The sequence below is a fragment of the Talpa europaea genome, assembly GCF_964194135.1.
Source record: "Talpa europaea genome assembly, chromosome: 4".
Lineage (NCBI taxonomy): Eukaryota > Metazoa > Chordata > Mammalia > Eulipotyphla > Talpidae > Talpa > Talpa europaea.
The window spans coordinates 41,153,251-41,177,647 of NC_140070.1; the positions used below are offsets into that span (position 1 = coordinate 41,153,251).

General features: G+C 36.3%; 1 protein-coding gene across 1 annotated transcript in view; it reads right to left on the reverse strand.

Annotated features, from left to right (window-relative positions):
* Positions 1–24,397, reverse strand: part of TNKS (tankyrase) — a gene marked incomplete at both ends in the record, with an annotated part of 159,975 nt that overhangs the window by 130,108 nt on the left and 5,470 nt on the right. Inside the window, one exon of the mRNA XM_084231387.1 lies at positions 8,284–8,508. Within this exon, the coding sequence (XP_084087513.1) occupies positions 8,284–8,508 (225 nt within the window). The remainder of the gene's footprint in view (positions 1–8,283; positions 8,509–24,397) is intronic.

Here is a 24,397-nt window from a genome sequence, read left to right on the forward strand (position 1 = left end):
TTTAAAGACTAACAAAAATGAAAACTTGAGGTCTTTGATAGTCTTTGATCAAACTAACCATTTAATAATGCCTCGTACTATAGACAGTAAAAGTCCCATTTTTTTTTTTTTTTAAAGATTTATTTATTCAAGCACTGGGTACAGTCAGAAGCGCGGGAGGGTGAGAGAATTCACCAGAGCCAGAGCGCGGAGCAGAACAGGCAGAAGGACCGAAGTACACTGCTGAGGGGAGCAGCGGGCGGCAGGAGAAGTCTGCACACCATGGGGGACCTTCGCCCGGCAGCCGGGGATCGAACCGGCGCTACAGAGGCTGCGGGCAACTTCGCAGCCCGGTGCTCAAACGCTGCACCACCAGGAAGGCCCAAAAGTCCCATTTTTAAATGTGGGAAACAATTGGTTGTTAAATTATATGCTTATCAAATTTTTATCAGTTAGCATCTGATGACAAAGATTGCAACGATGTTCAGTCTAAATAGATGACAAAGATTACAAAGATGTAAGGATGAGGATACCAAATTCAAGTTCTTATTCTTTAAAGTTGTTGTCAGTCATATAATTTAACCCAAGTCTCAAAATATTTCAAAATGATAATTAAAGTACAAAAATGAATATTTAAATATATTTAAATATAAATTATACAATTTATTATAATTTAATATACACTAATATGGTCTAGGTAAATTAAAATATAATTTATTTTATTATTTTAAAAATACAAATATTATTTGTCTCTGTTAATCAATATAAATTGTCAGTTACCTTAAGTAGCTGAAACCTAAAAGCATTATTTTATCAAGAAATTCTCTACATATTTCAGAAGATGCTGAATCTCAGTAAATTTTGAGAAATTGTTGTAAGATGTCCAATAGTGCATTACTTGTCTGTTACTGATAAAACAAACTGCCACAATACAAAAACGAAACAAATGTATTATGGTATAGTTTAACATCTGTCTCACTAGGCTAAAATCAAATTATTAGCAGGTTGTGTTCCTTACTGGAGACTCTCAGAGAATCCATTTCCTTGCCTTTTCAATCTTCTAGGCTGCCCGCAATCCTTGTCTCCTAGTCCCCTTTCTCCACTTTCAAAGCAAACAATGACTGGCCTCTTCCATGAATCACTCCAACTTCTAAGCCTCCCACATCAATATTTAAGAAACCTTGTGATACTTGGGGCCTACCTAGATAATCCAAAATAATCCCCCCATCTCAAGGTTGATTGGCAACTACAATTCTATGTGTAACCTTAATTCCTCTTTGTTTTGTAAAAATAAATAAATAAATACATACATACATTCTCAAGTTCCAGGAATTAGATGTGAACATCTCTGGGCCATTATTTTGCCTTCCGCATATATGGTACTTCTTTTCAGAAATGTTAAAGATTCAAAGTGTTTATTTACATAACACTCTTAACATCTTTTATTATTTCCATAAAACTACAGCAAGGTGAAAATAAATGGTACAGTTTTATTATTTCCACTTGATAAACAAAGTAACTATAGCACAAAGAGCAATCTGTCCCATAATCTGTCCAAATCAAACTATTTGCTAAAGAGAGCTCCAATAGTAGCTCCAATAGTAGTCTGCAACAGACCCAATGATCTTCAATTACTCTATTGCTATTTGTTCATTTCTATCAGCCCACAATTTAATCATTCAGTTAGATTACTTACCATGTAATTTCTCTCCCTCCGCCTGTCTGTCTTTCTCTCTCTCATACACACACACAAATATATACATAGTCATGTGTTCATATACAAAACACACAGATTGTACATACCTGCTTTGACTTTTTTCTTAACCAGTCTCTTTCAGGTTAACATAATACATTTGTGGAAATCAACTTCAACTTAATCTAGCTGAATGATCACAAACTAAGACATGCCCTTCACTTTTATAGTAAAGAGCAAAGTAAAGGGAAGAAGAGATAAAACAAAATTTTATAATAAGGAATCCCTAAGTGGTAAATAATGAGAAATATAGCAGAAATCCTATCATATTAAATAACTGAAGTTCTAAATGGGATGAGAAAAATGATCATTACAGCTAAGAGTTTTAATTATTTCCAATAGTCAACTTTGTTTTAATTATGGTATTAAATGATACTACTTTATTTAATTAGCCTAACTCTCCTAATAAGCCAATTTATTTTAAAACTTTTTAGAAAAAAATATCAGATCTCTATTTTCTCTCACATTTTCAATAACTATAAAAGTATGTGGATAATATCATGTGACAGTTAGAATATCATTTCTAATTATGTTATTTCCACATTAGCAATAAGAGTAGTTGGCAATTATTAAGCATATACTAAATAGATACTATACTATCCTCTCATTTTATTTTATTTTAAATATTTTTTTATTGATACAAGAACCGAGGTACAGGCCAGATGAGCGGGAGGGTGAGAGGATTCACCAGAGACAGAGTGGGGAACAGAACAGGCAGACTGACAAAATACACTGCTGAGGACAGCAGCAGGCAAAGAAGGAGAGGTCTGCCATGCCATGTGGGCATCTCCGCGGCTGGAGGGGCTCGAACAGGCACTGCAGAGGCTGTGGACAGCTTTCACAGTGCTGCGCTCAATCACCTGTGCCACCAGAGAGGCCCACCCTCTCATTGAGAGGGTAAAAATTAAAGTTAAAATTATTAAAATAGTTATTACCTCCATTTTAATAACTGGAAGTGAATAAGTAACTTGCTCAACAACAGATGTCTTTGACTACAATCAGTATGAAATAGAATTATTGAGCCTGGAAAACAAAGCTGTTTTTTTTTTTTTAAGTGCTCAATGAATTTGGGGTTTCCAAGAAAGATACACAGTAAGGATGCCCTGAGTTTCTGCCTGTAAGACAAATGAAACCAAGAATTATTTAGAAGCATAGAGAAAGAGAGCAAATGACAGAATCTTTCTCTAAAACGTCACTTGCTCAATTCAACCTTTCTTACGCCCAAAAAAGCTGAAGAACAGCTCTTTATCAGGGGAATTACAATGAAATCCTTTTCATCTAGTAGTCTTCAAACTTTCAATGTTGTAAATGAAAAGTCCTTGGCCTAATTTTCTTTTTCCTTTTTAAGGCAACATATTTTTTCTGCCTGGAAAACTTCAACATATATTTACTTTCCTCAGTGTGACTTTCCTAACAAGTTTAACATGTAACTATTCCATGAGCCTTTTCAATCTGAAGACTTGTGTTTTTTTCCCTGCTTATCATTTAATTATTGATTTCTTCGATCAGTCAATTTTTTCTTCTGACATGCCTACCACATGTAAGATTTTATATTAAGGTTGACTTCCTAGGTTTATTTCTCTTTTCTTCATGACTTCATTTGCTAACATTTTGCTCTGTTTTAGGGAATATTTCTCACATATTGTAATTGTTCAATCTTCCCTTCTTCGAACAAAGAAAGATTATTAAATTTTCACTTGTTTTACTGGGCTGCAGGTCTTTATTCTGGGGTATTCCAAAAAGTGAGAGTTCCACGGGTGTTAGACGCCCATGCATCTCTACTATCTCTGGAATTTTTTTTCTCTAGAAGCCAGCAGGCTTTTCCTTCCATGCTGAGGAAACCAGAAGTCATCTCAAAAGGGAACATGTGACGTTCCTTTCTCTTTTGAGAATTACAGAGTATATGAGGAAAGATGGGAATGCAGTAAACAAGTTAAACAGTGTGAAAGCAGTGGGAATTATAAAAATGCAGGAGCTTTCTTTACTAGTTCAGAGGCTCCATATTAGAACTTCCACCTTTTCAAGATCTCTTCTATCAGGTCTATTCATTTGGAAGTAACAGAAAACGACTAGTCTACCTTCAAGTGAACTGACATGAGGAAGGAGGACCAATCTTAGAAAGCAAATCAAAAGCAATAGAGCAGCAGAAATCAGCTGCTATTAATGATTACTTAATTTCTCCAAAATTTTGTACTCAAAATTCCACAGATTACAGAAAGGGCTATCCAAGCTGAGGTCATCTATGACTGCCAAGGGGTAGAAAGAAGGTCTGACTCTACCAGTTTCTGTATTCCTCCCCATAATAACTACCTCTTACCCAGAAAGAGAAAAGAAAGCTTAAAAGCAAAGCGAGTAATGGGGGAAAAACCCTGAGATATAGTTATAGCTATCTAATTAAGATTCAGGTACTCCTCCTGGCTCAAACTGGTTAAACACTAAAACAACATGCACAAAGAGGATTCTCAGTGACCTATCATTACCTTACGTTCATTAGTCCTCACTTGCATACTAAAATCCCTACCCAAGAAGGGGGGCACGTAATTGCCTTTTTCTGAACATGCAGTTTCATGATCTAGTCATGCTACACTGTGCCTGTCAACTAAGATTCCAGACATTCTACCCTGCCCCCCCCATCAAAATGCCAGTTATCCTATAAAAGGATCAATACTAACTTCCTTTAAAAGGATAAGACAGTACTTTGGGGGCAATCCCTGTTTGCCTTATTAAATTCAAGTAATTAAAATGTTCTATGCCATGACTCTTTTACCTGATCTAGTCAGTTGGCTAGCATATGTCAAGCAATGGACTCACTGCATTCAGTAACATACCCAGAGTTTTAAATCTCCAAAATCTGAAAAAGAGCTGGATACTAGTTAGCAAAAAAGAAAATTACAAATGTCCATGCTGACTCCTGGATCTTATATCAGCTGACTGAAAGGTGTTCCTACAATTTGCTCCTCAAATGGAATTTCAAAGCATTAACATTTGGATAGTCTAAAATATCAAATGACATATATTCTGAAAAGAAGAAATCTTTTGATTTTTTGGAGACTTTGCATCTGGGAGTAGATATAAGTAGAAAGAAATTAATAAGTTCTAAAGGCAGAAAATGTATTGACTTCCAAAGTAAATTAGCTTTGTTCATTACAATATAAAAATTATGTCAACATTCTTGAAATCCATCACCTGTGTCTTAAGTATTATAGTTGGTTTAATTACAATAGCATTTAAAGTTGATGTGCTTTATAATCTCACTCTGTATATTTAAAATTTTTTGTTGGCAATTAAATAACACCTCTGGAAGAAATACAAGGGCTAGACTTTTAAACTGGCATTTAAAAAACCAGCAATCTATATTTAATGTTCAGAATACCTCTAATTACTTTACATGTATTATGCTAATCCTCCCCAAACCCTGTGAAGTATGGATAGTATTCCCATTTCACAGGTTAGGTAACTAGACCCTGGTCTCATACAGTTTCTAGCTAGTAGTGTAAGTCCAGAATACATACTATGTAACAATCTATTGTTGCCTCCTTTAGCCATGGGTAAAATGGTATGGTTCTACTTTGTAAATCTCAAATGTACCTGCTATTTTATATCATATATAAAGATATGATTACTCTTAAAATAATCAGTATAGCATCTTATCATCTTGGCAAAAACCTCTTAAGAATTACTTATGTATGCTGATCTCTCAAAATCATCAGAATGAAGCAAAAGGAAAAAAAGCTTCCAATTCCAATTCCTTCATACAGTTGTCCCAAAGTGGAAATTTACCTAACAGAATGCAATGCTGTGATTTATAGGAAGTATATATATTTTTGACCAAAATATACCGCTCATCCATATCTGGTACTTTATCCACAGTTCCTGTTTCACAGCTCTCCCAAAGGCCTTGCAATTTCCTAAGTGTTAAAGGTGTCTGACTGTTAATGAAGGCAACTTTTGGAAAGCACCTGAGAATGGGAGCTGGTTACCAGGGAAACCAACATGAGTAGAACTTCCAATCCTATCCTCACCCCCACCTCCTGGCAGAAGAGAAGTACTGGAGGTTAAGTCAAATTACCAATAGCTAATGATTTAATCTGTTGTGCCTATGTATTGAAACCTCCATAAAAAGCTCATGAGATTGGGGTTCTGAGAGTTTCTGGGTTGGTTAACATGTTAAGATTTAGGAAGAACGCTGTACATGGAGAGAGCATGAGATCTCTGCACTTTTTTTCTGATTCCTTGACCTATGAATCTCTTCATCTGACTATTCCTAAATAAAAGTCTGTGTAATAAATTGGTGATCTATTATGTAATTGGCCTTCCTGAATTTTCGGTGCCCATCTAGCAAATTAATTAAGCCTGAGGAGGGAATCCTGGAGAGTTGATCAGAATCACAGATAATAATCTGGGCTTGAGAGAGGAACCTAAGTCTGAGGAGAGGATGATGGGAACCTCCCATCTGTAGCTAGTTGCCCAGATGCCCAGGTTGGGTCTTGCCTAGTGCTTGCAGCTGGTATCTGAAGTGAAAGGTGGTCTTGAGAGACTGAGCCCTTAGACTGGAATCTGACACTATTCCCAGGTAAAGAGTATCAGAATTGAGCTGAATTCTCAGACAGTGCTGGAACATGAGAATTGTTTGTTGATGTAGGGAAAATGCTACACCTCCACTGGAAATTGGTCTCAGAACACCAACACACAGAAACATTCCAAAATTCCCTAACGATACTCAATTTCAGAAATTATGGTACGTAAGCTATCGGCAATTTCAGTAAACCTAAGAAGAAACCTCCTAACAGGTTCCTAAATGTGTACAGGAGAGTCTACAACCAATCTTGTCTCCCATAACTATGTTCCATACTTTAATAACAGCTGTATCCTCAATTACAGTGCCCTTTCCCTTCCTTCAACTCTTATAAGGCACAAGAACTGAAACAACATGAAAGCACTATGCACCCAAGTCCACTGAGGACTGTGGGACTGTGGGGATCCAGTCTTTAAAAATTCAAATCCTGTATCTAGTTCTTTGTATGACAGAACCTAGATAAAAGGAATATTTTCAACATGTACATTGGGAAGTAGGATTAGGAGGAGAGAAGGAATATAAGTTTTAGTAAAATATTGCAAGCACTGATAAAATGAAATACTCAAAGAAGAACAAGTAGGAAAACAACACTAATATGGATATTTCAAGAAGGTGAAAACTATAAAATTGATGGCTAAGGATTAAAAAATCTAGTGGCAATGACAACAGAAATGAAGCAAGAAAAAAATGAAGGTAGGAAAGCTAAAAGTCTAGATGATTAGGTAAAACACATATCAAGTTCAATACTACTTATCACATAGTAACTTACAAATAACTAAAGAGTTTTCATGGTCAGAAATATGCTACAATTTCAAGATTTTCAATGTCATTTAATATAATGACTTGGTCTAGGATGTGGTGGCACTAGCGAGAGAGAGAAAAATAACAGGAAATGGAACAATCAACTGAAAATAAAAAGGGTCAAAGGACAAAAAGGGCATGGAATCCAAAGGGTCACGTCAATGGATGCTGAAGTGACAAAGGATCAAAGAATGTGATAAAGAAGTTAGACATCAGGCATTGCAATAGTTTGTGGAAAAATAATATGTGTGTGTGTGTATTGGAGGCTAGAAAATCTTAATGGCAACATCACTATATCTTTTTAAGTGACATATACATTTGAGTTTTATCATAAAGATCGCTGATTAAACTAAAATAGATGTCATCTAGGAAGAAAACAATTATGTAAATAAATTTGCCATGAACTAAACAAACATCTATCATCTTGTGTTTTCAGAAATAAGTAACACACTTGGGGAAATTATGCTTGTTCTCCAGAAACCTGCTTTTGACTTCAAAATAAAATATTTTGTGTAATAAAGCAAACTCTAAAATACATATATGAGAAAAATGCTAATTGGGTACAATTTCATATAACCTCAATGGTTGAAAAGTTTAATCTTTTGAAATTGCTTCTTCTCTAGACAATGGCTTATGTTGAAAATATTAAACTTTGAATTATTATATTTGAATTACTCAAAATTTTCCAGTACTAACAAAATAGCTGAAGTTCAATTTTAGTAACATAAAGTATTTGCCTTAATACTAGATGAGTTTCTTTTAATCAATCTAAAGTACCCAAAATGTCATTCCAATTCTGTAAGAGCTGGTACTTTATAATGACACACTTATGTTTGGATGGAGAATTTGCAGTCTTTTAAAGAGATTATAAATTGACTAAATTTTATAACAGTTATTCATCAAAATTTAGCTCCACACAAGTTGGCATTTGACTTGCATTTGGAGAATTAATGTTGTGAATCTTTTTCTTAACCAACTTTAGATTACCTTCTCTCTCCGTCACTTATGACTGAAAAGAAACACATGTAAAAGTAAGAAGCACTAAAACCTTCTCTACTCATTCTGAGGGAACACCATTTCCACCACAATAAAAAAAAAAGAGAGAGAATAATATAGCTGTACTTAAAATGTTATAAGTATGTTAATCTTATAAGTATCATCAAATAATACTTACCAATGCACACATCAATCTTCCCCTTTATAGCAGCTTCATGCAGAGGGGTGTAGTTCCAGTTATCCCTGGCATTTGGATCAGCTCCTTGGCATAGTAACAGACTCACAACCTCAGCATGGCCAAAAGAGCAGGCATTGTGAAGCGGGATGAGACCTCCATCATCACGAGCATGGACATTAGCACCCATTTGTAATAAGTGTTCTACAACATCCTTCCTCCCAAAACCTAAAAAGAAAGAAAAAAATATCTTATATATCAATTTTGTAAACACACCCATTAAAATTCCTTTAATGTTATCAATAAATGAGCTAAAGTCTATATTCCATATCAAAAAGAAAAACTGGTCACAATTGGAAATAATCAAAGATTCAAAATAATCAAAGATCTCACAGAACTTTGAAAGTCTTTTGGCAGCTATGCTAGACATACAAAATGAATGAGACAAGACTCTTGTCCCATTCACTCACTCTCATGTTTCACAAGACAAAATTACAGTTGTAAAACTCATCTCTTCAAGAGATAAAGGTTACTTAAATACTACTGACAACCATGCCTAACACAACTCAAAACACTCAATCATACACTAGGTCCCTGGAAAGGAATGTAAAGATATGAGAACTATGTGGTAATAGTTTGGTACAAAAACTGAAAAAAAAAAAAAAGACAGATACCAAAGTATCTACTTCCCGGCACTAGTCAACAAACTCAGTGAAATGGGTAGTTAAGAGATACAACCCTAGCTTGAATTTATTGAGTGTGAAGAAATAAGATGACCCTCCTCCCCCCAAAATGAGAGTACAGGTATTTGGAAATACAGAAGCAGAACATGAGTAACAAGTACCAAAATATTCAGATAAAAAAGGGGGTGGAGGGATGAAAAATGATATGAAGCAGTATAAGGACTAGGCAAACACTTAGAAAGGTAAGAAATACCAAGAGCATACAAGAAATGGAAACAAAAGGTAACAATATTATGCAGAGTCCAGCATGATGAGGACTTAGCAAGATCAATGCAGAAGAGAAAAAATAGTCACTATTAATTTGAAAGTAATTGTACTGGAGTGATGAAATTAAAAGTTACATTGCAATGCATTAAAAGAAAGGTAACTTGCAAAAATTGGCAATTTTATCTTTATAAAACAATAATTCTTTCCTGCTTTTCAAATTTTAAGTCTTACTGACTAAGTATCAGTACCTCCATGCTATTATTCACCATGTAATATTATTTCAAAATGGCATCTCTAATAAAAACTTAAAAGTCACATAGTGCTACCTTCCTTCATTATATTCATATATCAACTAAACAAATGGAAAATAGGAAAAAAGTAATTTCAAGATACATCCTTCATACTATCTATAGAAATCCATTCATTTCAGGACAGCAGGCTCTAAGATAAGTCTCTCAAAGATTGGTTTCCATAGATACCTATCAGATAGCACCTGTTTTTGCTGCAGTTCTGTAAGTCATGAGTAAGAAATTTAGATTGTATTGTAAGTACATGAGAATCCATTCATAAGGGAAATTACTTGATTCTAATTCATGTTTTACAAGGACTATTGTAACAGAAGCCATGCCTCTGACACCATGGGACATGACTGGTGTTGCAGAGGCCCACCTCAGTAGCCAGGCCAGATGGTGGACCCATCATGGTGATGTCTGCCCAGCTCCACCCCAGTAGGAGTTGCTGACAGAGGCCCATGTAGCATGCAGCCTGTGAGCCAGCCTTGCAGTTCCAGTAATGGGGGAGAAACTTACCCTGCCCTACTGCTAGGCACAGGAAGAGAGGTCCATAGCACCACTGGGCCAGCCTGGTGAGCTCCTAACAGTTGCCCATGCTCCAATTGCTCTGAGGGCACCAGCATACCAGAACTCACTTAAGTGCCCACCACCTATGAAAGACCACCAGACCTCAGCATAGGTCAGGTTTCCATGTACTGACAGGAATTTCACTTTTGAATATCACTATGTAACTGAATACAGATCAATCAGGTTTGTGCTCCCACGAGTGCCATTCAAGGTTTTTGAGACCATTCAGGATTGTAAATGGACCAATCAGATTCACACTTGACCAGCACCAATCAAACAGCTGAGATTATAAATGGACCAGTCAGGCTTGAAAGGTAGGGACCCCAAAGGGGATATAAGCCAGGGTAGCAGTCAGCTACCCTGTTCATCAGACAGATGGCTTCAGACACACTCATCCTGAGACCTTCACATATCTTTGCAGATCTCTGTATCAGACCTTTGTGTCAGACCTCTGGCTCTGCCACCACATAGTCTGCTGACACCATGGGACATGACTAGTGTTGCAGAGGCCCACCTCAGCAGCCACGCCAGATGGTAGACCCGTCATGGTGATGTCTGCCCAGCTCCACCCCAGTGGGAGTTGCTGACAGAGGCTCATGTAGCATGCAGCCTGTGTGCTTTTTTTTTGTCTCCAAAAGAGCTATCTGCTGTTGACTTATGCCTGGCACATCTCTAACAGCTGTAGTGGCTGATGCCTCTGGCATTGCTACCTGCTGACTAGTGCTAACCAGCACTGCTGACCTCTGAAAGCTGTCCACCTTCTGATTCTCCAGCACCACCTTCTGTTACTGTTACTTCTGGCACTGCAGTCTGGTATCCAGCACTACGCAGTCCAGCTGGCAGTGCCATCTCAGCAGTACCACCAGTGACACCTCCAACCGCCACTATGTAGTCCACCACTTACTAGTGTGCCACAAACTCCAGGCTCTCGTTGAAAGGATAATACAACACCATCTTGCTCAACCAGCCTTTGCTTTGGACTACTAGACACTGTAGATACTATCTTCGATACTATCTGGGGTAAGACAACCAGCCCACTGGGGCCTTAAAAACCTTTTCTTTTTACAAGTTTCCCTTTTGTTAATAAACCCCATTGTTGTTGCCCATAAGCCTGAGTAGTGTCTTGCAGTTATAAGCACATGGGTGAGGACTCACCAATGGTGATATTTTGCCTCTACCCTTTGTACTGTTTCACTCAGTCAGGTATGTGAAATGTAAGGTTCTTGTTATTTATTTACAAGGTCTGACTTTAGAGACAGAAAACTGTTTCACTGATGTATAGCATTTTAAACTCTCTAAAATTAAAACTTCAAAGAAACAACCCCTGACCGCAGTAAATCTTGAAACTAACAACCACAACTTCCAAATTTAATAAAAGGAAAAAAGCATATAGTGTCTGGACTATTTTAAAGGGATGTTGTTATATGAATGGTAGCAAAGTCATTTGTTCTTATTTAGACTGTCAACAAAGCCACAACTACTGTATTTTACTTGAGCTGCTAAATTCATTGACCTACACCTAAAATTTATATTATATACGCCATACTTATTTTTCCTTTTTTCCCCTTAAGTTAAAATATCCAATTATACCTAAAAGACACTGAAAGCAACAACAGCAACAGTATAATAAGTTTATTTAAAAATAATGACCACTCTCTCACGTATATCTATCCTCCGGACACTCACAGAAGCTGAGATGAAAAAGAAAAAGGTACTCTGTAACAGATGTGATATGCTCATTATTCTCTCTAAAAACAGGAAAAACTAGCATTTAAAATGTTAGAATGACCTTACTTTGTTGAACATTATCAATCCATTTCCATTCAAATAAAAAATAAAAACTTGAACAATGACAAAAAAAATTATTCTCAATGAAACAAAATTCAGCTTGACACATTTTGAGGTGACATTTCTTTCCTTGTCAAGGAACTCATCATTCACTAATTTAATGTAATACATGCAGTTCCAAATATTTGTGAATATTTCTAAGGTCCATTAAACAGTATTTTACAATTTTGCTGAATTGAAAGTTTGATTCACAAGTGGATCTTGGATGATATACAGGCCTCAGAACGGGATACTAGCAGAGCAACCCCATCTCAACATGCTCTTCTAATTCTACTCACTTTCTTATACTGACATACCTTCCAAAGTCTTTTAAGTTTTCAGTTTCAATACATTTTCTGGAGGAAATTAAATGTTACAGTGGAATTCCTTAGTCTAGAGATTGAGGAAAGTTTTGTTACATATTCTTTGAAAAATGACAAAGGTTTTTGATACAATAAATGTATTCAGGCAAATGTACACAAAACCATAAGTAATCAGAAATAGATTCCTGCTTAATGATAAATGTTCTACAACACAGAAATATGCATATTCAATTTAATATTCAGTCATTATTGTTGCTGCTGCTTTTAATTTCAATTCTAACTATAGTAGTCTTTAAGTACAGAAATATTTTACACTGCATTAGATCAGAAGTCACTGCTAAGCAACAGAGAGTTTGTTCCCTGCTGTTTTTAAAATAACAGTTTAGAAAACAAACTACAAAATTACTCTGTAAAGTCAATGAAGTTGCATGGTTTTCATTTGTCAAAGGCAAACTCTGGCCCATTAATTTTTCCAGCTTATAGAACCTGATTTAGAAAACACTGATGTTTAGATAAAAGAAGTATTTAATTAGCAGGTAGTTAAGGATGTGTGCCTTCTCCAAACCCAACTGGGAAATCACCAGAAGCAAAAGGGTAAGAGGTGACTCCCAGATTCCAACAACAACAACAAAAAAAAGGGACAAAGATATTGTAAGAAATCATTCCTTCATGGGTGGGGGGGGAGGTTGGCTGCCATTTCAGAAGAAAGAACAGCTTAAGAGCAGTTCAGGTATCCTGTGCAGAGGAAAAACCAGAGGAAAAGGTTATTAACTGTATTCTCAACACTGCCACATGTTTCCTATGCTACTGTGGAATATAAAAGCAGTGTCTCTGCCCAGAGGAAAAAGGGAAAACATCAAGATAAAATATTGGAAATTGGCTAGAACAGAAGGAAAAGTGCATGTGAGCTCCCAATTAAAAATTACAACAAAGATGACAACACTCAGAAAACAAGATAGAAGAAACCCTGACAAACAGGGCATAGTTGTAGAGGAATCATCACCCAGAGACTCCCTATCCTAAGACATGTCCCTATTTTCCTCAAAATACCTGGAAGACCAAAACTTAGAACAAAAACTTTTACCACCCCTAAAACCCAACATCCATCAAAATCTATCTTCCTGTAATAAACACAATCTTGCCCCAAATAGCTATAAGTTCCAAGAAAATATAACCTCAAGTAGAAAATAAGATTTCTGAAGAATGCAAGCACCATGAAAGAGCAACAAAATTAAGTCAGAATAAACAAATAAAGAAGATATTTAAAATTGGCAAATTAAATGTCAGTAAAGGAAAAAAAATGGAGACTACTGAAAACATAACATGGGAACAAATATCAAGTAAAACATACTGGAACAATTGGCAGGAAAAGTATAATCAGGAGAAATAATGAATTAAGTGACCAGTAACAGAAAAAATGAATAAATTCCTGAGAAAATCGGCTTGAAGAACTCTCCCAAAAAGTATCTACAAGGAATAGAGAAAGAATGAGAGAAGAGATATAAGACAGGAAGAAAAGAAATGTAAAAATGATGACAGGATTTATCATAACTGATGGAAAGTGGAAAACTTCAGATTTTTTTTTTTTACTAGAGGCATGTTTTTTATTTATTTATTTATTTGTTGTTTATACAAGCACTGGGTACAGTCAGAAGCACGGGAGGGTGAGAGAATTCACCAGAGCCAGAGCGGGGAGCAGAGCAGGCAGAAGGATTGAAGTACACTGCTGAAGGGAGCAGCAGGCGGCAGGAGAGGTCTGCGCGCCATGTGGGACCCTCCTCCAGTGGCCGGGGAGCAGCCGGGGATCGAACTGGCGCTGCAGAGGCCGCGGGCAGCTTCGCAACCCAGAGCTCAACCGCTGCGCCACCAGGGAGGCCCGGAAAACCTCAGATTAGTAAGAGATCATGAAGTACCAAATAGAACAGACATTAAAGTCTAACAATACTAAGAGCTATGAGATCACAAGTTCTTCAGAAAGAAAACAAAGATCTTCTAAAAATGAAGCAAATGACTTCATACAACAGACTGATTCAGACAGGGAACAGCACTGTTAGGCTGAATATCCTACCTAGTTAACTTATTACTTACAAGGAAGAATGAAATTAAAATAATCTCAGATATGTAAAACTTTAAAGATGATTACATGATTCTAGTTGAAAGTACTCTTGTAAAAATACTTCAGCATGATGAAAATGAACTTAGAAAGTGTACACATTCAAGAGTGTGTGTGTTTCATGGATTAACTCAGTAAAAATCTATTATTCTCTCAAGGAACACTGAACAATGAACACTCTAACAAATAATTATGATGTGTGGATTACAAAAAGTACACAAGAAAACTGAGCCTGGGTGAGGAATGTTTCCCTAGTAAAGTGACATTTTTGAGCTAAAATCTAAATAATTAAGCAGATTAAAAAAACAGGGACAAATTTGCCAAGGAGGACAAGGTACAGTGCATAAAAAGGTAAAGAGGTAGAAACTCCTGTATATTCAAGTACCTAAAGTTCAGAATGGTTCAGAGACAATAATAGACACTGAAAGAGGCAACAACATGGAATCAACTTTCTGCCACAAAAGTTTTGAAGAAAAACAGGCTCATCCTTCAAAACCAATATAAATATCACCATGGAGACTGACTATTCCTTACCAAAGTGGCATAATTCAAATTTTCTGCTATGTGAACTTGGAATATCAGCAAATTGTAAAATATAGGAAAATACATACTTATGCATCAATCTTAGAAACTACAGAGAAAAAGGCTAAATTTTTGAAATTGAGATAGCCTAGATAAAAGAAATGACAAACTATAAGGTGAGTTGCCCCAAGCCCTATTTTTTTTTATTTTGAAAGTATAATTATGGTAACTTATTTATAAATATTAATTTTAATTTAATGTTTTCAATTATTCTGTGTCCATGAATCATTATAAAAATCAGTTTTAAAACACTGATTTTATTTATTTTTTATATTCCTCTTTATGTATTTTTTTATTTTATATATTTTTTACATCATTTTTCATTTTTGTACCATGTATGCATTTTCATCTTGGTCATAGTCCCCATACAGCTCCCATGCCCCATTGTTTTAATCCTACTCCCTTCTCCCCCTCCCCCCTAGTGTCTCTGGTTTATAGTTGCCCAAGCTCTATTTAAATAGATGGACATAGATGGACTAAATCACGGCCTTATGAGCCCTGTCCACAGTCTGGCCCGCCCAACTTACAAAGAGGAGCCATATTAGACACAACGCATTAGAACTTTACTAAAGATTATTATCTCACAATTTCCTGGAGGGAGAAAGCTAAAAACCTTCATGTGCAGTTGGAATGTAACCCGTCCGTACATGCCTACTCACAGACCAAGACAGAACCAGCTATGATGCTGCTCCTATCCACCCTATTTCCTCCTCACTGTCTGCAAGAAGTCAGGCTTATTTCTCCTTTCTGGCACTGGTTCCCTCTTGCATGAGTCTCTAATAAAGCCTTGTCTGGCCCAATTACACTGAGTATTTTCTGATGAATTATTTCCCTGGAGAGTAAAGGACTCACTCTTTTGGGTCAGAGCCTGTAATAAAATTCCACTGACATTTTCAATCTGTTTCCCTTTATTTCAATATAGGTTCTATGCAATAGCATAGAAAGTTGAAATGTAGAACAATGAATTAATCACAATAACTAAAAGACAGCAAAATAAAAATAAAATGTCCCTGTAGGGTAAATGGTTTTCAGGCTTTTCTGCCTTCCCACCATTTCAGGCTTTTCTGCCTTATGGGACACCTGCATTAGCCAAGAGAAGCAGAAGCAGGAGGAAAGGCAGGAGAGAGAGAGAAGGGGAGAAAGAACGCTAGAGAAGCCCAGAGTGAAGACTTGCCACCCCCCCAGCGGGTACCTGGTTGCTGTAATACATGCAAAAGCTCAATAAAAGTCTGTGAAAGCCACCCAGGGCTCCTGGACTCTCCTTTACCCATCTGGCCTGCACCAATCATAGAAACCTGCTCTGTGCCCATCCTGCCCCCTAACAATTTTACTTTCAGCTATAATTTAAAAAAAAAAGTAAAAAACCTCCACTTTAATTTTTTTTTTTTAAAGATTAATTTTTTTATACAAGCACTGGGTACAGTCAGAAGCATGGGAGAGTGAGAGGATTCACCAGAGCCAGAGCAGGGAGCAGAGCAGGCAGACTGACGAAATACACAGCCGAAGGGAGCAGCAGGTGCGGCAGGAGAGGTCTGCGCTCCGTGTGGGACCCTTGATCGTGGCTGGGGATCAAACGGCGCTGCAGAGGCTGTGGGCAGCTTTGCAGCCCAGCGCTCAACCACTGTGCCATCAAGGAAGGCCCTCATTTTTATTTTAATGGTTGTATTTCAAAATGATTCAAGAAAACTGACCATCTGTTTAGGAAAAAAAAAAACAATTTTTAAAATCCTGATCTCTCAGTGTATACCAAAATAAAATTCAACATCAACATAGCTTAAGGTGCAAAATAACAAAATGTAACAAAAATCTCAACATTAAGTTGACAATTGCATGATCTCAGAATGAAAAAAAAACTAAACATAAAATGGAAGGCAAAATTTATAAAATGAAAAATTTATAAAAATTGAAAAAAGGATAATCTTCCAATGATAAGGAAAACATCAAAATGCAAAGAGTATATCTAAAAAAGATAATTCACAAAAAAAAAAAACCCAATTAATTTTAAAAATAAAATCAGTTACCCAGCGTATGGTCAGGAATGACACGGAGAAGGTTTTTTATGATCCAGCAGACTGGGTAAAGGAGGAGTTAGAGTCCTCCGTGGCTTTTGCAGGTCTTTTATTTAGATTTACCAGGCATATGGCAGGCAGGGGTGCTGGGGGGCCAGAAGGCTGGCAGTTCTCCCAGCCCCCAGCAAATCCTCACTCTATCTGGGCTCTCTGGCGTTCTCTCTGCCTCTCTGCTCTTGGCTTCTCGGCTTCTTTCTCGGCTTCTCTTTCGGCTTCTGCTGGCGTCCCCTTAACTCCGCCCTTAAAAGGCCAGTCTTAGCCCAGGTGAATCCCATCTACCTATGCCCACACCCTATTCCAGGTGCCCGCCATCAGGCATGCATTCAGGACCTCAAGGATCCATCATCTAGCCTGATGGCAGGAGGGCAGAAAAGCCTGACATTTTTTTCTTTACCCTACACCCAGATATAATAAAAGAAATGCATATTAAAACATGAATGCTGCTTTTTTTTTAAAAAAAAAATCAAAGAGCTAAGAAATATATATATATATTTTATATTTAAAAAACAGGTTTATTAGGAGAGGAACAGAAAAATAAAGTACACTTGCACGGACACAAGCGGGCAGGAAGAGCAGCCCCAAAGGGACAGGTTTGCTGAGAGAGGCCTGCATGGTTGCAGGCAGGTGGCCTTGAGGACCTGCTGCCCTGCACAGGAGAGAGCTGGTGAAAGAAGCACCTGCATAGTCTCAGGTGGGCAGAAGGGAGTGCTGCTAACAAATATATTTTAGACGATGACATGGAGACATGGACAAAGTGCTCACAGGAGCCCTATAATAGCCAAAAATTACAAACTACCCAAATGTTCACAAACAGCAGGATGGATAAGCAGTAGCATATTCACACACGCAGTCTATATAATAATGAAAATGAACAATCTAAACTCGACAAGATAGATGAATCTCACACAAAATAGTATACACTAAATAATATTTATTTCAAAAACAGACAAAATTAATCTATGTGTAGCAGAGGAGGAGTGATTCAAATAACACAAAACAGGAGCTCCTATATCTGATTCTCAATTGGGTACTTTTGAGTTTATGTTAGGTTTCCAAAAACAAAGTATGATAATGTCTGGTGTTGCCAAAAGTATGGTAGGAATATAAATAAGTAGAACTTTTTAGGAAAGCAAGGTTAGCAACACAAGCAAAAACTCTCTAGGAATATAGATTTTGCACTCAAAAAATGGGCAATTTCATAGACTTAAGCGCCTATAACTCCACAATTTGATGAATACCAAGCCAGTTTTTCCTTAAGGGATAATAACTACCTTACATGCTTATTAGTAGTAAGTAATAACTGCCAAAATCCTTTCTAAGACATAAAACGTTATATAAATATTAGGTGTTCTTAATCTCACTGGATTTGGGAGTCAACCTGGGCTCTCTGTGTCCCCTCAAGCAACGATTCTTAACTGTCTGCATGTGAGAACCACCAGAAGGTTAAAAAAAAAAAAAAAAGCCCTACCTCCTAACCCCTGCAATTTGTTTTAAATGGTGTTAAGAACCATTTCTCTAATAGCATCAGCAACAGCATTACCTGGTACTTGTTAAAATTGCAAATTTTCAGACTTTAGCCCAACAGAATAAAATATGTGGGGTGGGTGGCCTAGCAAACTTTAACAGGCCCTCCAAGGGATTTTGATGCAAAGTTTGAGACCTACACTCTAGTACTTCTGGAAATTTGTAATTCTCTGAAAATGACATGTAAATTTTGGTGTTTAATTATCTCTTTCTGAGGACAATGTCCATACCTTTCATCAGATTCTCAAAAGACAAAAATAAGAACCACTTCTATTAGCTCAGCAGCTTTCAAATTGTAGTATGAAGACCCCCTGATGGTCCCTAAAATCCCATTGGGGTTCTATTTTCAAAATAATACTAAGATAACTTTGTTTTTTTCACTGTAAAGACATTGATAGTGCATGATTTCATATTGTGTTGGTCATTTTGGAAATTTACTCTTGGTACCCTTGATGACATGGTGGTACCCTTGATGACATGACACAAAAGCAATGGGAGGTAGAACTTCCGACTTTGTGGCATGAATCAAAATAGTGGCACCTAACTATACTATTGGTCATTGTATTCTTCACCATAAGGTCCTTTGTGTCTTTTTAAAGCGGCCACTTAGGAAATTCATGTAATATCCTTCATGAAACTGTCATTAATTTTATTAAATTTCAGCTTTTGAGTACATATATTTTTAATGTTCTTGTGACAAAATGAGAAATACGCAAGGACTTCTACTTTGCACCAAATTATCTTTGTCTTGAGGAACACTAACACAACTGTTTGAGCTCAATTTGACCTGTGTATTTGACTGATAATTTCTTAACAAAATGAGCCTCTCACTTCAAAGAAAACCACAAATTATTTTTTCTTGATGATAAAACTTGAACTTTCATGCAAAACCAAAAAATTTGTAAAACTTGCATCTGCTACCATAAGCCTAACAGTTTCCCAATATTTAAATATTTCTCTGATGAGACTGGTGGTAATAGTAACAAACATGCTTGTTATTATAAAGTGTCAACATTAGTTCAGTGAACTAATTTTTCAAATAATCAAAACATTTATAAGGCCCATTCATGCAAGAGAGACCAAAAGATTTTAACATAATAGAGAATGAAAATATTACTGGTATGGTTTCAGATTCCACATTACAACTAATGTTTAAGAAACTATGATTTATCAATTTGGGTGTAGTATCAAATTAAAAAGAAAACTAAGGTTATCTGAAAATGCTATTAAAACATCCTTTCATTTTTCAACTATATATCTGTTGAAAGCAGAATATTCTTCATATGCTTTAATTAAAATAAATATCGCAAATAAAAAGGTTATTAAAAAAATAAAATAAATACCACAACAAATGATATGCAGCAGCACATGAGAACTCACCTATCTTCTATTAGCTCAGACATTAAAATGACTTGCTAAGTGTAAAAATATAATGCATCTCTTCTCATTATTCTTTGTTTTGGAAAATAGTTACTTTCATTTTAAGTGTAGTTTAATCGTTCTTAACATGTTTTAATTCCTAATATGATAAATTTCCACAGACAGAAATCACATAAATGAAAGCTTTCAGTTAAAGAGCATAAAACAGTCCTGAGACTAAAAGGCTTGAGAACCATTGCACTGTGATTATAAACTTCCTCAAGGGCAGGCAATAATGCCATTCCCCTTATCTTGCTCCTTACAGCACTTATTTTTGTTGATTTGTTCCTGAACTACCATCAAATCTTAAGACTCATGCCAGATTCCTGAGAAAAAGACCACAGGGGTAAACACACTACAGGACTGTCCCAAATACTCTGAATAATACAAGTTTCATTAAGTTCTTTTGCATTTCCATAAACATTTCATTAATCCTGAGTTTTACAATTTGATGACAAAAGAATGGATTAATAATATAGAAGGATTATTATTTACACATTTAAGAAAATCAAAAGGTCAGAAGTCAGAATAATTTACAAAGTTCACTTGCTCCAACATTTATAGAGCATGGGCTGAATTAAATACTGAACTTCTCTTATTCCATACTTTAAATTTATCTGCTTTCATAAAATTCCAAGAGGGTCACAGTTACATTTTTCTACTGACAAATTATGGTGGGTATTTTGGGGCGGAAGGGCAAAATCAAGTTTTTGATAGCTTGCTATGAGTTTTTAAATTATTCCAAAACTGTTGTCCCCAAAAAGGCATATTTTCCTGCAAAGAAGGGATAGTTGTAGTTTAGCACCTCTTCTTAAGACAATAGAAAAAACAGCTAAAATGCATTCATTAATTATAATCCCATGTCATCTATATCATTAAAAAAAGTCCATAATCAACATGAAAGTAACCTAAGCTTTTGTAAAAGAAGAACCTCATGTCTTATTAAAAAAATGAATGAGAATGCCAGAACAGTTTCCATGATTGGTGAATATATTAGAATGACAGCATCTGATCTTTTCAGTCTAGTTATACATATACCCTAGTTTTTCGAAAGCATTATCACTGACATCAGAGCATTAACTGGACATCAGAGATTGAGGTTATTTTTAATCTGTAACAAATGATACAGGGATTTTAAGGATTTTTGGTTAGTCAGTAAATGCAAAACTTTTGAGTCTGTAGTTACAAAAAATCACCTGCTAACAACCAAATGCCTCCTCATATATTTTTAATCCACCACGGAAGAAAAAACTTGGAAGTCTAAACAAGTAAGCAAAACAATAGCTACCACCAACCATTATTTTACATTATACCAAAAAGGCAAAAGGGAGATGAAATTTTACAACACATTATTTCACCTTTTCAAAGAAATTCACTAGTCTAAAAAGACTATGGAGCCGACACATGCCAAAAAGTAAAAACAGCCATACAAAAAAGTTAATAAAAGCTCACACTGCTTTAATTCTACAAACAGTTACCTGAATAAACAGTCAAAACAAGTTTCCACTTGACAAAGAATAGGACAGTTCACTGTGGGGAAAAGCAATCTCGGACATCTGATGAAACCTTAATAAAGAGAACCCAGTAGGCACAAAGCAAAACAAAACAAAACCTTCTTCAGTTACTTGAAATCAAAATGACTTTTAGAAAATTAAAGTTATTCTTGAATCATCCAAGTTAACCTAAGTACCAAGGTTGTAATAAGGACAATACCAAAACAAAACAAATAAAAACCCCCACCTTATTCAACTTGCATTATCAGTCCATCTTGATGATACAAGGTATTAGGCCTCCCAAGATGAGGGCTACATCCCACCTTCCTAATCATTTTTATCAGAAGAATAAGCATACGCCAAGGTAATTTTAAGGACCTTGACACAGGAAAAGAAAAAAAGAATTTTTTTTTAAAGCTTCCATTCTTTCTCTTTTTTTTTTAAAAAAGATTTTATTTATTTTTTCATACAAGCACTGGGTACAGTCAGAAGTGCGGGAGGGTGAGAGAATTCACCAGAGCTAGAGCGGGGAACAGAACAGGCAAACTGGCGAAATACACTGCTGAGGGGAGCAGCAGGCGGCAGGAGAGGTCTGCATGCCATTGTCAGACCCTTGCCCAGCGGCCGGGGATTGAACTGCTGCTGCAGAAGCTGCGGGCAGCTTCGCAACCCAGCGCTCAACCGCTGTGCGACCGGGGAGGCACCCCCCAAAAAATTTAAGAGCATTTGTCTCTTCAGTAGTACCTACTGCACATTTTACAGTCAACTACCCAAAAGGTTTCTCTGTCCACTCTCATTTCATCACACACATGATGATATTTTTCCCTTTTCAGAACCTGACACTACAATAAATTTTTTTAGCGCTATTTACATTCTTTGATTACTCTTCTTCATCAGGGCTCCTAAAATAAGATTTCATTTTTTTAAACATGTATATGCTCACAACTTGACCCTTGAGATATGCCTTCTATCCCCCAGATAAATTTCGTTGGCCTCTTAACTGCCAAAATACACTAGACAGAAGGAACGCTTATCTATGATCTATTTAGTTCCTTGGGAAGGAAGCAGATGCCTCAGGGGAGGAAAAGATTACAGGTAACTAGATTAAACTTGTCAAAAAAAGCTTCTGTGTAAATAGACTACAAGAAAGAGACTTTACCTACAAAAGACTCTTAGCAGAACATTTTTGGTTAATGTTCCCTAGAAAGTGCCACTTAGAGCAAGTATATAAACTGAGATAGCAAAGGTGATTTTTCTAAAATCTACTACTTACTGTAAGAGATCATCCTGAAAAGCTAATGAAGGACCTCTATTCTAGGTCAGAGTTGCAAGTTCAAAATGAGAAGAAAGGACAAGAGGAATTATCCTCAACATCTCACATCTCTATTCTTACTTTTGGGAATTATTTAGCAATTAATTTCTGTAAAAGGGAATAATGGGGAAAAAAATTAAGGTTAAATCCTATGCAAAGTTCTTATAAGAATTTCAGCAGGACAGCATCTCTACAGACAATGCATGCCTAAAGAAAATGTACATGAAACATAAAATTATCATCTACCATTTTAATACCAGCTAAAAGACAACATGATGATTAAAAAACATGAAAGAATAGCATATATTTGAATTAGAAATAAGAAGACAAAACAGGAAATAATTCAAAATAAGAGAAAAAAACATTTCAAAAGTAAAGACTAAATGTGAAGGAAATAAAAAGTGGAAAAAAAAAATCTACAGACAATGCCTTATGGCAGGAATTAAACACAAATTATGATGAATGCTCCAAATCTGGGTCACTCTCCTGTTTTAATAAAGTTTTATTGGAGCACATACACACACATTCATTTATGCATTGTCTATAAATACTTTTTTTTTAAAGATTTATTTATTTATTTATATAAGCACTGGGTACAGTTAGAAGCGCAGGAGGGTGAGAGAATTCACCAGAGCCAGAGCGGGGAGCAGAGCAGGCAGAAAGACCAAGGTACACTGCTGAGGGGAGCAGCGGGCAGGAGGAGAGGTCTGCGCGCCATGAAGGACCCCTCCTCCGGTGGCCACAGAGCAGCCAGGGATCGAACCGGCGCCGCAGAGGCTGCGGGCAGCTTCGCAACCCAGCGCTCAACCGCTGCGACACCGGGGAGGCCCTATAAATACTTTCTTGACACAAAAGTAAAGCTGAGTAGTTGAAACAGAGACCATTTAGAGCACAAAGCCCAAAGTATTTACCGTCTGGATATTTACAGAAAAAGTTTCCCAATACTGCCATAAGAAAAATGGAAGGTGAAGGAATTTTTTTTTAAACAAAAAGAATGCCATACTTTTAAAGATGAATTCAAATCTAAGTGGCAGTTGTCAGGGGCTGGGCGAATGTGAGAATGTGTAGTTATTGCTTAAGTGGGTGGAATTTCTCTACAGGATGATTAAAAAGCTCTGGAAAACGACAGTGGTAATGGTTGCACAGCACTGTGAATGCACTTAATGCCACTGAATTGTACACTAAAAACTGGTTTCTAATGGTAAATTTTGTCATATATATATTTTACTGCCAAAAAGGGAGAGCAAGTGACATATACAGAAGATAGACAAAGTTGCAATATATTTTTCAAAAAAGGAAAAAAATAATGAAACTCCTAATTCCAGAAAAACTTTCCTAAAATGAAAGCTCTTAAAATACGTAAAGGCACATCAAATATCTGAGACAATTAACTTAGAGAGAGACTAACACCACATCACAGTGGACTTTACTGAAAGAGAAAAAAAAATCAAACTACATCAAACTATATCAAACTTTCAACATTTACAGTTTACACCAGAAGAAAATGAAATAACTTTGTAAACACTCAAGAAAGAATATGAGAACCAAAGATTTTTACATCCAGCAAAACTGACTTCCAAGAATAAAGCAAAAACTCTAACATGACAACATTAGAAAAGGGTTCTGGGAATAGTAGTTTCCAAGA